Source organism: Sinohyriopsis cumingii, chromosome 2, assembly GCF_028554795.1.
Source record: "Sinohyriopsis cumingii isolate HCF-2022 chromosome 2, ASM2855479v2, whole genome shotgun sequence".
NCBI classification, from domain to species: Eukaryota; Metazoa; Mollusca; class Bivalvia; order Unionida; family Unionidae; genus Sinohyriopsis; species Sinohyriopsis cumingii.
The window spans coordinates 151,211,327-151,230,067 of NC_142962.1; the positions used below are offsets into that span (position 1 = coordinate 151,211,327).

At 36.7% G+C, this 18,741-nt stretch overlaps 1 protein-coding gene and 1 pseudogene across 2 annotated transcripts in view; one reads left to right on the forward strand and one right to left on the reverse strand.

Annotated features, from left to right (window-relative positions):
• The window catches only part of LOC149806091 (protein CFDP2-like), a 50,287-nt gene extending 37,387 nt beyond the window's left edge, over positions 1 to 12,900 (forward strand). The window contains exon 2 of the mRNA XM_089935121.1: positions 12,773 to 12,900. Within this exon, the coding sequence (XP_089791247.1) occupies positions 12,773 to 12,900 (128 nt within the window). The remainder of the gene's footprint in view (positions 1 to 12,772) is intronic.
• LOC149806089 (ras-related protein Rap1 pseudogene) overlaps positions 1 to 18,741 on the reverse strand; it is a 332,158-nt pseudogene that overhangs the window by 247,707 nt on the left and 65,710 nt on the right. The gene's annotated exons all lie outside the window — the stretch shown is intronic.

Consider the following 18,741-nt stretch of genomic DNA (forward strand, 5'->3'; position numbering starts at 1 on the left):
AGCAGTGTACTATATAAAGCCCAATCAGATAGGTTCAGCATTTAAAATATTTTAGACGTTGTGCGAGACAGTTCAAGCTACTGTTACATAAAACTTATTATTTTATCCATTTACGTACAATAAAGAACAGTAATGCCTCGAAAGTGTGTTAATACCGCGGACAATTTTTGCTATATTTGTGGGGAAGTGACATTTGCCAACCAGAAGAAAAGTATCAATTCTCAACTGAAGAAGGCATATCATCTTTACTTCGGATGCAAGGTTGGTGACCAAGACAAGCCTTGGGCTCCGCATATATGCTGTGCTACATGTACAACACAGCTTTCACAGTGGTTGAATTGCAAAAGGTCATCAATGCCGTTTGCAGTCCCAATGGTGTGGAGACAGCCAAGCAACCACCTAAATGACTGTTACTTCTGCTTGGTTCCTCCTCTTTCCGGCGGAATAACGAAGCGAAAGAAGTCGAGAATAGTCTACCCAAACATTCCGTCTGCATTGAGACCAGTTCCACATGGTGAGGGACTTCCTATTCCAGAACCTCCAGCAGAATATTCTCTTGATTCATCTGACGAAGACAAAGAAGAGTCGACCTGTTCTTCTCCTGGTCCATCAGCATGCAGTGATCCAGATTTTCACTGTGGTGCATCATCAACCCCACACAGAATAACACAGGAAGAACTAAATGACCTGATTCGTGATTTGGACTTATCAAAGAACAAGGCAGAATTGCTAGGATCAAGACTCCAACAATGGAATCTTCACAATTACTGCATATCGAAAGCGCCACCAGCAATTGGAGCCTTTCTTCAGAAAGGAAAGTAATCTGATATTCTGTTCCGATATTGAGGGCCTCATGAATGCTTTAAAAATCACTCATGACCCACAAGAATGGAGACTATTTGTGGACTCTTCGAAACTGAGTCTCAAGGCTGTGCTTTTGCACAATGGAAACATTCTTCCATCTATTCCAGTAGCGTATGCTGTCCACATGAAAGAGACATACGATAACTTAAGGCAGCTACTGAATTCCATTGAGTATAACAAGTACAGCTGGTACCTCTGTGGTGATTTGAAGGTAGTTGCCCTTTTAATGGGACTGCAGCAAGGATATACAAAATACATGTGTTTCTTATGCGAGTGGGATAGCCGAGTAAGGGAAATGCACTACATGAGGAAGGAATGGACTCACAGGCAGAATGTAGCCATTGGAGAGAAGAATATCCAACACCCAGCTCTGGTTAGGCTCAGAAAATCTTGCTACCACCCCTTCACATCAAACTAGGTTTGATGAAGAACTTCGTGAAAGCCATTGACCGGACTTTGCCAGCATTCCGATACCTGCATGAAAAATTCCCTCGACTCAGCGAAGCAAAGATTAAAGAGGGAGTTTTTGTGGGTCCTCAGATTCGAGAGCTTTTCAAAGATGACCGGTTCAACAACTTGCTGGAAGGTGACGCGAAACAAGCATGGAATGCTTTTCGCCTAGTTTCTACAAACTTCCTCGGAAATGTTAGGGCAGAAAACTATAAGGAACTAGTAGAAGACATGTTGATGAAGTATAAGAAACTTGGCTGCAATATGTCTCTAAAGATTCACTTCCTTCATTCCCATTTGGATTTCTTTCCTAGCAACTGTGGTATTGTTAGTGATGAACACGGCGAACGTTTTCATCAAGATATCGCAACAATGGAACAAAGATACCAGGGAAAATGGTCCACTACAATGCTGGCTGACTACTGCTGGACACTCCTCAGAGATGCTCCCGAACAGCTGTACAAGAGACAGGCGAAGAAATCTAAGATGTAGTCAATGACTTGATTTTTTATAGGTAGGCTATTACAGTTGACCTTTTACTATTGGAATGCATTTCGTTATGTAAACATTAATTTCTTGCAGATTACAAAAAAACTAGAGCCAATTTTGCAATTTGACTGTCATATTCGTGTTCAGCACATAAAAATTGATAAGAATTGACTAATTTTATTTCAGTAACATGACTTTTGTAAAAATTTGTTGTCCAGTGTTGCCAGAAAGTCTATCCTCAGAGGACATCGCATTCTTAGAAACTAAAAAAAGAATGCCATAGCAAAACAAAAAACAGCCCTTTTCAGGGCTACCCAAATACTCTAGAAAAGAAGTAATGATCCATTTGCCAATGTGTGTAGGTAGAGTAGTGTGAAAATAAACACTAACTCTTTCTTAAAAATTTTGAGGGTATGTGTTGGTGTGTTTGTGTTTGTAAGTGATAAAGTAGGTTGGTGTGGATAGTAGATTAAAATGATGTTTGTTTGTTTTTTTGGGCTGCTTGAGGTGTATATTTGGGGTTAGATTGGATTGCTTTGAGTATGTGGATAGTCTATTGAAGTGATGGGTAGCATAAAAAAGTGAGCGAGTGTTTCTTTTAGGTCCGCGCGTTGTTGTTGTTTTTTTTGGTCATGATCTAGGTAAGATGAATGTTATGTTTTTAGGGGATGTTTTCCTTCACGTCCGCGCTTTCAGTATAAATTGAAACTCGTTCGGCAGTCCAGCTACCCTTGTTGATTGATCAACACCAAAAAATGAACACGAGACTTGAGAAACTGTTGGAGCTTCATGTGCATCTGGAATATGCCAGGCGCATATTAAATGAACTGGGCGCGGAAGCCATTGTCGAGGAGGGAAGAATAAGAGAGGTGGAAAGAAGAAACAAAGAAGAGGAGGAGAGAAGATATAAAGAGGAAAGAAGAAAGAAAGAAGAAGAGGAGGAGGAGGAAAAGGAGAGAAGAAAAAATTTCAAAATCCCAGAGAGCGAAAATTGGGATTCTGAAGCGACATATCCTGCCTCTGCTCTCTCCCCCCAAAAGGTAAAAAGTAACTGGGGGATAAGATGCGTATGTGGCGCCAGGCCTGGAAGGTGCCACCATTAACCAGGTGCCCATGAAGTTCCAAACAAAACAGCCCTTTTCAGGGCTACCCAATACTCTAGAAAAGAAATAACTATCGATTTGCCAATGTGTGTAGGTAGAGTAGTGTGAATATAAACACTAACTCTTTATTAATAGTGGAAGTGTATGTGTTTGTGTGTTTGTAAGAGCTCAGGTATGTTAGTGTGAATAGTAGATTATGGGTTTTTTAGCAAATGTGGAGAGTATAGTTAGGGTTATATTATATGAAATGAGAAAGTAGGGGGATGTTTTCCTTCACGTCCACGCGATGTTTGGTCATCATCTAGGTAAGATCCATTTTATGTTTTTAGGGGGATGTTTTCCTTCACGTTCGCGCTTTTCGTATAAGAACCCACAGTATTAGTTGTTCAAACCATTCTGCAAAGAATACAAAGAAGATGGCGTCAAACCAAATGGACAAATTACAAACCTTGCAAGACGTTTTAGACAACTTAGGAATAATGGAACAGATGCTATTAAGACTGGTTGAAGACCATTATTCCTATAGTCCCCATCGTGTGAAGATGGAAATTAATAACTTAAGGAAAGCAAAGGACAAAATTAGTGGTGTCATGAAAGAGATCAAGGAGGAGAAGGAGGATGAAGAGGAAAGAATAAGAATACGCAATTGGAACGAAAAAATTGAAAAAGAAGAAGAAAATGAAAAGAAGAAGAAAGAATAGGAGGAAGAGAAGAAAGAAGAGGAGAAGAAAAAAAAAGAAAGAGAAGAAGAGTGTAGGAGATAAAATAAGAACTTGGTGGAGGAAAAGAAGAAATTAGAAGAAGAAAACCCAAAGGCCCTTTTCAGGGCCAGCCATATTTCTCGAAAAGAGATAGTCTTTGAATTGCCTACCCCTTTTTTAAAAAAATTTTTTTAAAAAAAAAATCCCATGTTAAATTCCCCTTGTCCGTAGAGTGTCCCACGATTTATTCCCATGTTAAATTCCCCTTGTCCGTAGAGTGTCCCACGATTTATTCCCATGTTAATTCCCCTTGTCCGTAGAGTGTCCCACGATTTTTCGCCATGTTAAATTTCCATTGTCCGTAGAGTGTCCCAGGGGTGTTTTGACTGGAATTTCCATTGTCCGTAGGGTATCCCACTTCACTACTCAGGTTTAAGGAAATTAATAAAGATATGTGAACAATACGCATTTGAGAATGATATAATCTATATTACGAAAAAATCAGTATGCATGGTATTTAAGCCAATTTATTTCACCCTATGATCCCCGTCCCCCGTGCGTCTTAACGGCAATGCTCTTACGTATGTCAACAGTGTTTCGTCGTTGAGTCATATTTTGAAATCCAATCGGTTAGATAATGAAGATATAATGAGACACTACCTATTTTTTGTACTCGAACAAACATGCTTCTACACAAAGAAAGAATTGAATATCAAAATTAGATTATTCAAATCTTATTGCTGCACTATGTATTGTGCTCCTCTGTGGACAAACTTTAGTGAATGTATGAAAAGAAAACAAGTTATTGGGTATAATAATAGTGTTCGTTTTCTATTAGGTATTTCTACATGGAACAGTGTCTCCAACATGCTTATAAATTATAATGTATTCAGTTTTGAGGAAGTAATGAGAAAGTATGCATTCTCAATGATGACAAGAATATCTAATGGTAAGAACTGTATATCGAAATCTCTTGGGAACTATGACATTCATTTAAATTCTAATATTATTAGCAGATAGAACAAATTACTCTTTAAATGTGTCCCTTAATTTCATTCTTAACAATGCAGGGTGCAGTTAATTGTAGATGTATCTGTATACTAATTATGTTCTTTTATGTTTACAATGTTTTGACTTTATAGCTATCTTTTAATTTAGATGTTTGGACTATGTAGTCTGAAATATATATATATATATATATATATATATATATATATATATATATATATATATACGAAAGCGGCTTCGTAAGACTGCTTACACGGTGTTTGTGGAAATAAGCACTAGTGAACAACAACAACTATTTGACTATTGAAATTGCGCACTTTGATGCGCATTAGACCGTGAGAATATTCAGATTCAGCATTGATAAATATAAGCATCCGTAATCATCATTGAGAAATTAAATCTTGTTGTGATATGTTGCATGAATACATTCTCTGCTAATTAGAAATACTTCCCATCGACAGTAATTTTACGAATCGTCTCTTTCAAATGATAAAATTTTCGAAACACCATCGAGCGTGAAATTCTGGAAATCATCTGGAAACTTTAGTAAAGCCATGGTATTATCCAGGTCTGTGCCCAAAAATATAAAATGCCATTGCTATACGAATCGCCAGGTCCGCCGATTTTTTCATTGGCATGAACTCAATTCGAGCGCGAAGTGGCAAATTATAAAATGTCATTTATTTAATAAGAAAATGTCATAATGAGTTTCACATTTCCTTTCATTTCATGTATACATTACGATCAGAAGCAAGTATTCACATTTTAAATTAGGAACATTTTTCTTCGCTTGTATTCCTTTCGAACATGTTTTAACAATCGGCAGTTTCAGAATGAGTTGGGTTTTTTTTGAAAAGAAAAAATGTTCCACAGTGATGCTAATTCGAGCCCTCCCCTCCCCCGGTAATTGCGGGTATGCATTTAATTAGTATACTGACATTGCTTGAGAAGCGATTACTTTGTTTACTCATCAGAAGAAAGAAAAAGAGAATGACAGTGATAATGACGATGATAGTCGGACAATTAAATCATGAAACTAGAATAATGATGCTACTGGAAGAGAAGAAATCAAATGAAGGAACATTTAGTATTGAAGCGCATGTGTACGACATCACCATACCAAACTCATTGGTCTAATTTGATTTTTGGGGGGACAATAAAAATGTAATAAGTTGATAAATGATTCATTATTGTATGAACCATCATTCTTCATAAATACAAAAGCTTATTCATTATTGTATTTATAAATTCGAAACATTATTTCTCGTCTGCAATGGTCAATTAACCTGGCGTTCAGAAATACTATATCAATGATGTATCCTGTTTTCAACATGAAGAGATGACGTTACGGGCAGGTAGGAACAACTCTGTATCAATGGAGGATGACTGAAATAAATATTACATGTGTGAAATGAAAGAAATGCTAATAACAATATGGTGACCGACATTTCCAATCAGTAACCTAATCCGATTGTGAAATCGGACGACTATCACAAAATACACAGTGGTTGCTTAGGTCAGAATAAAGCCTGTCATTCCCACAAAACATTGCCCGGATGCCAAACTAAAGCTAGAACACGAATAAAGCCGCTGGTCATTGGCCTAGTTAATCCATGGTGTGGGAGAAAATTCATCACACTATCTAACGCGAAGATAATGAGTATATTCAGAGAAACGCCCAACATCCTGTGGTAATATAGGCAACATCCTGTCGTAAATACAGGCGGTCCCTTTTACATTGCTGCTACCACATGGTATGGATCTTGCACTCCACCCCAGGATTAGCAGGGTTTAAATGTCAACCTACACCAGCGAATAAACTCACCTGTCTTAAGAAGATAATGTCAATACATGCTGGTCTCTCCACTTAGAAAATTATCCAATGACTACATTCTTCCAAACCGAATAATGAAATTATCCACCAAAGAAACCCATTAAATCACTTGAGCCACAGGGATGCAAACCAGTACCCGGAAAGAAAGAAAAAACTTTAGATTTGCTGTTATTTCTGTATGCAGTAATCATCCCTTCAGATAAATATTCAACTACTTGAATGCTGCTTATTTGGCCATATATATTACTGCATCTGTGGTGAATGTCTATGGTAGAATCGAGGCCGTTTTTCATTGAAAACATGGCGAACAGTCTCGTCAAAATCCACGTATATGGCGCTTCCACTGATCCAACTGACCTGAACGAGTGAACTATGTGGCATCACACACACACATTTCCATCAGAGAATCAGTGTTGAAAAATGATGTGGTCAGTATCGAATGTTTAATCGACTGGAAGGACAGTTCCTCTTTTAACTGTAATTTTTTAAACAAAATTATAAACATTTCTGGTTATTGAACTGTGTAATATGTTTTCATTCGCATTTAGAGCCTATTTTTTCATGCGCAAGAACTGAAAAATGCAACGTTTGAGACAGTATGAAATGCGTGCACGCGTGTGTTTGTGTGTGTGTATGTGATTTGGATTTTTAAAGTAGCTTTAACAATTTTTCATCGCTTCGATGTCTGCATTGTGACAGCTAATAGTGTTGTCCAGCACTGAAGGATCATGCCACATACATGTCGCATCATCACCAATCAAGTCACCTTATCCAGACACTAACCTCTAAATACTGACCACCAAGCGAGGCAGCTGCTAGTACCATTTTTATAAGTCTTTGTTATGATTTGGCTGGGGTTCGAACCTGCGACCTTTCGCATCTGAGGTGGACGCTCTAACCACTTAGGCCACCGGAGCCGTCAGCATGAAATGCCGAAACTCATTTATTTTTCGTTCTATCTGGACTATCTCTTCTCAGGATAAAACTATGAGAAAAACAGAATCTAAGATAAGCATTGATTACATCACAGCTCGCAAAGGAGGGAAATTATTTAATTCATTAAATAAATTGGATAATAAGTCAAGAATTCATATTTTACAGCATTCATTAAGTCGTGAAAAATTGAAAATCAAGTACACACTGCACGAATTACCATAAACGATCGTTCATGCAGTGTATAATAAAGTTTCAAGCTTCACTGACAACTGCGTCATAAATATAAATATTCATCTATGAAGAAACTACACATATTTCGTATCTTTTACCCAATATGTACCAGCGCTGATGTGAACCAATCATCACAATTCAGATTTAATTTATAAAATTTGCCGTTTTGTGAATGACGTCACTGTTATACTAATGAGGTCGCTGACTAACCAGGCGTGGGACAGATTTTTCATGTTCCCATCCTATGATATTGCTTTGCCAATTTATGACGGTACAAGCCAATTTTCAAGCTTCATGACTTCGTGAATAATTTACATGATTCATGGAAACATAAATTTTGAAAATCGATTATGCGCTGCACAAAAGGTTGTAAAAGACTGTGTAATCGATTCTCAAGTTTTATGACTTTATGGATACTGTAAAATATTATGATGAATTCTCCAATGATGGTTCTTTGACCCGTTGCAGATTTTTTATATGCAGACGTGTGAAATGTTGTATTTTACCTCGTGTACGTGAACAATGTATTGATGTCGCAATAGGTTACAGTGTTTTGATAGATCGACGTCATTGAATTGGTGCTACAGCTATTCAAACATTTTGTTTAAAAACAGTATTTTGTCACGTGGCAACTAGAATCTTACATCTGTGCCCATTTTAAATGAAATGTAAGACATTTTTGGACTGATTTCGTTCTTTATCTAGTCAAGTCTCAAAAATATATCTCACACTTAAACGCTTTTTCTGCTGTTCGCAAGAAGTACTCTATACCGCTTCTATACACTTTGTGACTTGGTTTGATCACGCTGTTATTATTTGTAATAAATGATTTCTCTGTAAGTTTGCAAAACGCATCATATTGCAGACATGCAACAGATTTCCAGGAAAAGTTACTTTGTCACACACCTTTGATAAAGCTGGTTGCAGGAACCAATTTTTAGCAAGGACAGCCTAGCAGAACTAGCTTTACTTCGTACATTGGTGTCATATGTATTTAACGACTGCATGCCACTTAAAAATCGATTGTTCCGTTTAAAACCAAATACAAAAAGTATCAGTTGCCGAACAATAAAAATGTGTTAGCGCCATAGGGACATTTCCAGGAAGTATAGTTGACTGCGTGTCCCCATCTGTACGAGTGATAAATGGAATAGATAATGTTGGAGAACGCAGGTGGTTTTGGTTTTAATTATACAGTAAAATGCATGTCCTTCTAACATTCAAAATGTCTTAGCGTAGTAAAACATGTACTAATGATCTTTTTACATCAGTTAATTTTTTCTTCCAGCGATTCGCGTTTCTATATGTAAAAATGCTTTATTGGTCACATACAACTTAGTATTTTTAACAATGAAACCGGCCAGCATGTATGTGTGGTAGTATAATAAATGAAATATTCTAAGAAAATAAAAGTTGCTATTTTGCTGAAAATAAATACTGGAAAAATTAATGTAATTTTTCATATGAAGCCTATATATGTGTAATTTGTACACAATAATAGATTTCGACACAAAACTTTTAATTTTTCTATGTCGCCGCAAAGGTACAACTGTATGTAAAAGGGAGGGATAGTAGGTACCTACGAGGGAATAATTCTAAAAAATATGTCGTTCAATATGTCATCTTCATTGTTTTAAACGTTTCCTCTTCGATAGATCCTTTATAGGATGCAATCCACGCCTGTTGCCAAAAAAAGTATAGTCATTTGATCATAATATTAATATTGCAGTCCCAGGGAACCGAATTAGTTGTCTGTTCCCTGTTCCCCATATATTTTCATGTATGTATATATAACTAAAAGTTACCACATATGGTTGCCTTATTATCTGTAACAGGCTTTATACCTTAGCTTGCTATTTTTGTGTTGCTGGGGGCTAGACTTATGCAGTTGTATTAGTTTTGTCTTTGTGTAATTATATTATTTGTCTATCATCCACGTCTCTTTGCATCGTTCTATTTACAAACTGTTTTGTTTTGCGTCTCTTTTATTTTGTATCTCCACCTATGTAGGAAGTTTATACATTTTATTAATATGAGTAATTTAAAAATGATCTCAAGCATATTAATTAAAATAATGTTTCCTACAATTATTTTGACAATACTATTCTTAATTTTAAAACTTATCCACACTAGGTAAAGTATGCCGAACATATATTCAAACATGCATACTTACATAAGCATATATATATATATGTGTGTGTGTGTGTATGTGTGTGTGTGTGTTGAATCAAGTACATGCATACTAATAAACTGATAGAGAGACAGACATAGCGGCTAATGCACGCACGTATGCACGCACACACACAGACACATACATACATACGCACGCACACACACACACACACACACACATACATACATACATACATACATACATACATACATACATACATACTGGTGGAGAGGACATCAAGTTCTGATATGTTCCAGTGAAAGAAAATATAGTAGACGATATCTATTCGGTATTTCCTTTTTCTAGAGGGTGATGGTAACACCAGTGAAGTGAGGGTGTGTATGTCTAAATATGATAAAAACAAGCAGAGTAGAACCGACAGTCTGAGCTGCATAATGAATTCTACAAAAAATTGGACAATCAGGGTGACATAGATATATCGAAAGGCAATGCAACACTAGATGATTTTGGGAATAATAGTCAAGATGAAAAACATGAAACCAACATACCCATTCTTCAAGAAATTTTTTTACTTATTTCAAACAATTTGTAAAGGATGAACTAAATGTAAAATATGACGGAATAAATGAAGAAAATGAAAAGATATATCGTTGTTTGAATTGGATTATCCAAAATAAGGATGAGAAATGAAACGACTCGACGAGGCAAGGGAGTCGTGATTGCGTTTGGAGACAAACATACGTGCAAGCCGTAAACGAAAGTAAATTGAAACCTTAAGAGCGCAGATTCGTGGAGTTCAGTTTCAATCGACAAACTTTATGCAGCTGTCTTTCTCGTATTAAAGGATGACCAGTTCATTTTGCCTACCTACGAATACATCAAGTACATCAAATGTCAAGACGGAATAAAACTGTAATCGATAATCAGCATCATGGGTTTCGTGGAAGAATGCTGATAGGCCAAAAAGATAATAGAAATACTGCTTAAACAAACTCAAGCATCTCAGAGTAGAGAATCAAAACTCAGAAGTGTTGCAATCTCCGGCAGTAAAGGCCCCAATCAATACAGCACAATGTATAATAAAGGCAACAGGAAAAGGTACGACAAGTGAAAACAGGAGAGTTGAGAAAAAATACAACGAATGAGGGTCAGATATGGGCCACTAGTAATACCACATTCAAAACATATCGCATGAATCTCACGAATATTGTATTTCAGCCAACCCAGATACTAAACAGAGACATAACATAAAGGACGAGAAGAGGGGTCCAACCCAAAATGATTGTTGTTATCTCGAATTAAAGCAGATTACGAACCAAATGAGCCAAATCAAGTAATATACAGACATTAATACAATCGAGGAATAAAAATTACAAATATTCGGATACTAAATGTGTGGTCTATTGACAATGGAGAAACTTGTAGCGTTCCTATTACTATTCAGAAAACGCTATCTGGCAGAACTTTACAACAAGGGTTTTGGACTAAGTTTGTATTAGCCATGGAATGGTATCATGGATAAACCATCGCCTATTCACAACCTGCATGCGATACAGCGTCTGGTTATAAGTTGCATGACGATTCTAAAATGAATGACTAGGAACGCGAAGGGCATAACATCACGAAAGCCATATCTTCGCTTTTTACTCCAAAATGTAGATACTGTGTGCATACAAGAGCAAGGTGTGCCTCCAACACAACTACAATTTCTACAAGGAATCAACAGAGAATTTACTGCTTTTGCCAGGCCGGATAACAAAATCCACACGTGTCCGTGAGTAGTAATACGTCACTCCGGATTTAGAGGAATTGCAGATATCGAAAGTCGCTGCCGGTCTCTTTCCTGAAAACATCGGAACGGACTGAATTATTGCAGTTCAAATTAATATGCACGCTTACTATGTTCTATGTGTCTTTTCCTTCCACGAATGCCTCATTAGGTGAGTATAAGGAAGTAATGGAAAACAGGAATGCCTTTATGATCAATATAGTCAGAAAGGTTTTGTGATTATTTATCGTGACCTCAGTGAAGAGCTGCAGAAAGAAGTGGTTCCGAAACGTAAAAACAATAAGGGTTATTTGTTGCATTCCTTTCTTAAAACTAGGCATCTAGTCTCTACAAGTAGTAAATCAACGTCTGGAAAGCCCGGATGTACAATTTACCAATCTGATGGCCAACACTCTTCATGGCTCGATTATACTCTTTTGTTTGCAGTGCCAACATTAAAGAGGATCATCATCTAAATATATCGAATCCCTCACCAATAAGAGCACTGTTGATAGTTCATGACAAACTCTAGATATCGGATTTTACCAATAACAGCACGGCTGATAGTTCATGACAAACTCTAAAAATCGGATCTTACCAATAAAAGCACGGTTGATAGTTCATGACGAACTCTAGAAATCGGATCTTTCGCACTATCCGGTTACAGTCAACCGGAGACAAGCTTCTACAGAGCAGTTGTAGATGCACAAAATTGAAATCAATGAACAATTAGAATCGGTAAAACTACTTATGCAAGACAATGCAGATATACAATACGCCCTTGATACTTTTTCGACTCTTATGTGATTCAGCTGATAAAAATCTCCCAAAGAAAACCTTCTAGTTGGCATCTAAAACCCTACCCCATTTTGCCGATCTGCATGACGAGATGAGCAAAACGAATTTTATAAATTAACAAAGAACGTTCCCATGGTATGCTTCACAAGTCATATACAGAATACAAGAGTGCGAAAAGAAAGTTCAGAAACCAAATACTCAAGCCTAAAGAACAATATAAACAGGATGAATTCCATGAGTTAGAAAAAACTGCATAACTTGATGTATGGAAGTTATGTAGAAAAGTGAGACTGCATACGATGGGACAGAGACATGATATTTTTGAGCTAAATGTGGACGGAGAAATAAGAAGAGATTCTCTTTTGATTAATAATCCGTGGCGCCAGCATTTTGAAAAGCTTGGAAATATAATACTAGATGATCATTTCAACTAATCTCTTACGGAATATAAATTAGGAAAAATCGCAAAGAATGTTGTAGATTCAAATATTGAAGAAGGAAAGGATATTGTGGATTCAAATATTGAAGAAGGAATAAAGGTTGTGGGTAACATAATGCAAAATGACAAGGAAGATGGCGTATGAGCTGAATAAAAATGATAAAATAAATGCAGAACATATTATATATGTTTATAAATCTATTAGTTCCATATTGTACCATGCATACAATCACATCATCTCTTTAGAAACTTAATACGAATATTTTAGTGTGAAATTGTTATTCATTTCTTCGAAGTGGAAAAAGCAGTCTCGATGTAACTACTGAGACATCTCATCTCAATCTTTCCAGTTTTTCAAAGCGTTTTTAGAAGAAAAATAATGTTGAACAGACTTGCTCATTCTAGGTAAAGGATAAGATTTCTCGCCTCTTGCAACAAGGATTTCGAAACCAATGTAGTGGCATTACTGTACCTTTATTATAAAAATGGAGTAGCCAACTATCTAGAAGGTCAGTCACAAATACGTGCTGCATTCCTGGACAGTGCAAAGGACATCAATACAGTATGGCCTGATTGTCTTTTCTATAAGCTTTTCAAGGAAAAGGAAAAGTGTGGAGACTGATTCATAATTCTTTTCGAAATGTTAGTGCCCTTGTTCTGCTCAACGGACAACATTCGAAACCAAATTCAGTAATCCAAGGGTAAGGTCAAAGAAGACCGCTGTCAGCGCGGTTATTCATTGTCGTGTTTAATGACCTGGTTTATGTATTGGAGTCAACAAAATCGTGAATACAAGTTGGTACTTTAAGCATCCCGTGTGTCCTACTAGCTGACCCTCCTATTCTCATCATTTAATGGCATGGGTATTTGGCTTCGGAACCACGATTAATATGCATCTAAGTGGAGACTGCTATACAGTTCTGATATAAGCAATATTGTCAAGTTTTCAAATAAAAAATCCTGCAAGAAAACTTGTTCATGCTCGGAGATAAGCATATTCCTGTATTTTCGTCACAAATATATGCTGAGGTTACTCTACCCTCAGACTTTAATAATACTGATATTGTGAAAACTGCTCGTTTTAACTACCATGCATATTATTTACATCTGTTCCATTCCTAGCATTCCGAGGGACAGCCAACGCGATAATTCATTTAAAACGTGCTAGTCAAATGTAAAGAATTCCAATTCTTCCGAAACGATTGTATTTTCGACTACTTGTTATTCTTGATCGTTGTTTCTTTCGTTTCATTTGCAGCAAGTTTTCTAGCTCATTTCATTACATACGTGTTTTCTTTTATTCAATTTTTTTGCATTTCTATGGTATTTTTGTACGAATTACCCATATACCTTCGCGCATACATCCTTACATTCATGCATGTACTTACATACCTACATTCATACATACATACTTTCATACCTACTCTGACAACCATACATACATACATAGACAACCGTACATACATACATAGACAACCATACATGCATGCATGCATGCGCATACATACATACATACATACATACATACATACATACATACATACATGCATGCATGCGTGCATACATACATACATACATACATACATACATACATACATACATACATACATACATACATGTATGTACAAGTATATATACATGATTAAAACAATTCCATTATTCATTTCAGATTATCCAGGTGACAGTATTTGATAAGTTTACATGATACAGCTTGTGGACTTCGGATTTATTAAATTTAAATCACATACTATTGAAATGCAATAGAAATTGGCTGATTAAGATTCTTACAGTGATTCTAAAATATTGTATAAATCTATTAAAATTTCTTACACATTATGTACTTATTCAATAAAATTAAAGTTCGCTTAGTTGACTAAATAATATATCCCATACATATATGGTACACGTTGCGTACATGCTGGAAAAGAGACAACTGTGCTCAGTGCCCAAATGCAGAATTATGAACTGGTCGATAAAATCTGTATGGACCAGCTGTTAACATACAAAGACTAAAGATGTCATGTAATTAAATACTTAGCCAAAAATTGATGTTATCGCATTCATATTCAGTTCGAAAAAGCTACTTTGTGATAGAGTCAGTAAATGAGATCCTGAAGCAAGCAATAAATACTGCAACAAATGTCAATAGTTATTCCTGATTTACAAGATGTGTCGTTGTATTAAGATCTTGTTTTTTTATTTGCGAGATGTGTAGATAGTGTACGGATCCGACCGAGGACAGAAACTGTTGCCGTATACAGATAGTGAAAGGATCCGAATGAGAACAGAAACTGTTGCCGTATACAGATAGTGTCAGGATCTGACTGAGGACAGAAGCCGTATATAGATAGTGTGGCTATCTGACTCGTGTCAGAAACTGTTGCCGTATGCAGATAGGGTCAGAATCTGACTCAGGACAGAAGCTATTGCCGTATATAGATAGCGTCAAGATCTGACTGAGGGCAGAAACTGTTGCGTATATTGTCAGGATCTGCCTGAGGGCAGAAACTTTTGCCGTATGCAGATAGTGAAATGATCCGACTGTCGACAGAAACTGTTGCCGTATGTAGTGTCAGGATCTGACTATTGATATAAAATGACGTCGTATATAAATGTATAAATAGTGCAAGGATCTGACGAAGAACCGGAAATGCTGACTTATAGAGATAGAGAGAGTCAGGCAGAAAATGATGATGATGATGATGATGAGTGAAGACAGAAAATAATGCCGTATATAGAAAGTGTCACGATTTGTCTCAAGGCAGAAAATCACCCCGAATATAAATAGTGTACTGACCTGACCAAGGGCAGGAAATGATTCCGCATTTAGATAGTGTCAGGATCTGACCGAGGGCATGAAATAATGACGGGCAGAAGCAATCTCATATTTATCAGTCAGATATACATGCTTCAAGTTCTTAATGGTGCATCAACGAATAATGCATTCAAATCAAGTTCGGTGCAATTAAGGATAATAGAGTTGTTGGTATATTGTTTGTTGAAGAACACTAATATACTTCAAACCATCATACATCAATAAAGTATCACCAAATAATGCCAAACCAATGCTCCTCGAAGTGCTTTATATTTTATGAGGGGTTTTATTAAGTTGTAACAAACATTTTATAGGCCATAATGACCATTCAACTTTAGAAAAGCATTGAAAATATTAAGTCAAGCAAAAAGGAAACCTCGCATTCTTATTTGTTATCTTAACCATAATCCTCGTAATTTTCACCGTCAAAAATCAAATGAAGAATGTATACTCGAAATACACACACACACACACAGACACACACACACACACACACACGACATTCTCAAAATGAGTCAAAGAGTTTTCAATCCCAACATACAACCGAATAATTTAAGCCAAAAGAAACACATTAAAGGAAAAACGTTGACAATTAAATAATGCACATGATAGAAGTCAGAAATGGAATGATACAGTAGTGAAAACGATGAATGTATTCACTGAATAGTTAAAACACAACTCCAACGATAAAATCCTCCATGTAAATATATGCAGTATTCAAAGCAAACTACGATGCTAGATTTGGCTTGGATTAAAGAGCCAATGAAATACAAGTATCTACTAAATCTGAGATTGCAGATTTTTGAAACCAACAAATGCATACCATATCCTAGACCTAATCCATGACACAAAACATAACTATTCGTGTTTCCTTGTGTCTTTACCATTGAGCAATTATGGCAATTAGAAACAATTACAGTAGGTTACAGTTAACTGATCCGAATACGAGATAAATATAGAAAAGTAATAGTCACCACATTCCTGCAACTTGCAAAATGATGGATAGTCGGATGTTTACTCCATGAACTGGTCAGAATGGAAAAGGAATATGCAGAGTCCCAGATAATTTGACAAAATCTTGTAACTGACACTTAGGTGGAAACTTTGTGGAGATCAATATTGTCTATATATTGTTGATTGATATTCCAATGTCCAAGTTGATTCCTCGCAATACATTCTTCACACACCGGCCATCGGCATGACCATATTATTCGACCACCAGCATGACCATATTATTCGACCTAGCTGTCCTAATTACAAGCTATACGGCAGGAACACGCTTTAAACTCAGTAACTTAGTCAGGCACGAGACTTTCATGGTATAGTGTTTCGCAGAAAGTTACGTTTAAAGTAGTATAATGTTCCACAGAACGTTAGGCCTAGTATGAGAGAAATATCTGCCGCGGAGCAGACAACAAACGAGAAAAAAGTCGCTTACATATACTAAACATAGACTTGACACGAAAGAGAATAGAGGGAATAGTCAATCTGAAAAAGTGAAAATATCAGAACTCCCAGGAATCTCAAAAAACCTTTGATTGATAAGCGATGAGATCATTACCATCCAAGAGTATTATAACTCTTGAGCACGAAGAACTTCTGAAAACCTCTCGGCTGCTGTAGGAAACGCGCTCAGTGCCCTGATTAAGGACCTGGTTAAATCTATAGTACAAGGTGTTACTACGGACATGAGAGTCTGAATTATACAGCTGCAATCTGAAACGCTAATCTCAGAGACTGTAATCGGAAACTTCAGCTAAACGAGACGTTGTAGAACAGCATAGCCGCTCAAACTGCCTCCGGATCAGAGCAGTCCCATAAACCCATTATGATGACACTGAAAAATACGTCCTGAAAGTGTCAAAATCCCTCGGTCTAGAACTTGATTTAAAGACATTGACAGATTACACGGTGAAACATAAGGGGCAGTCACACAAACCTGGGTTATCGGTATCAAATTTGCACTTATCATGCCCTTGAGAACTGTATACAGCCCGACCAAACATCCAGAACAATGGTTTCGGTTTAATATTTGTAAATGAACATCAAACTAAACCTAGGAGTAATCTTCTTTTCGAAACTTGGAAGCTTGTGAAATTTGAACGCATTGGTAGCGCCTACATATGTGATGGAAAGATCACGGTTAGAAATCACTCGTTAAAAATCTACCGCACCAATACCCTCGCGAAAGTTTTGCCTGCGTAGATTTAAATTCTCTTTCCAAAAATTCTTCAGAACTTCGTCCGTCTAACGTTGATGGAGATTTAGCACTCTGATTCATGGACCAAGAATTTCACAGTCATCTTAAGCTATTTCCGTTCTTATCATTTTTTCTAGCGGCCATTTTGTAGGTTCGACACATTCTCCTTCAGCTTACTATTTTTGCTGATTTTGTATTTTGTAACGGCAACATGTTACCTTTCTTCTCTGCACCCAACTGACATTTTGTTTTCAATTTTGACTCAGAATTGTATTAAAGTATATATTCTAAATCATTCTTCAGCATTTTAATTGTGAAGCTCACGGATTTTTTGTCATTTTACACATTACTATAGAATAAACTTTATAAAATTACTGCTACGATATTTTTTGCTACAAGTTTAAAAAGTGATTGTTAAATGTTCTCCCCAAATAATCTTTACCGCTGCATAACAAGAATGAGTAAATATTATTATTGGTATGCGAATTTTCATAAAGACTATTAGTTTACGCTACAAAATTTTACCTCTTTTCTACATTGTTTCTGCATTCTACACTGTGAAAATATGTTTTGTGAATTCTTTATCGTCCCATTAATTGTCAAAGTTTTAAATTTAAATTTTCTATATATCAATTGATTTTAGTTTAGACAGGTATTGAATAGTATGTATACGCTACCACTGTCTACTCAACCACGTTTGCATGTTGTTGTTGTTGTTGTTGTAGGGTTTAACGCCATTTTTCAGCACACGATAGGCTATACATGGCGGTCAGTATTAATGGTGGAGGAAGAACTCGGGAAAACCCCAGAAAGAACCACCGACCCACGAGAAGCTACTGGCAAGCTCTCTCACATACCCACATTAGCCGAATCCGAGACTCGAACTTACGCAGACAGAGGTGAGATGGCAGTGATCTGTAACGAAGAGCGCTTTAGACCACTCGGCCACTCGGGGCCCCCACGTTTGCATG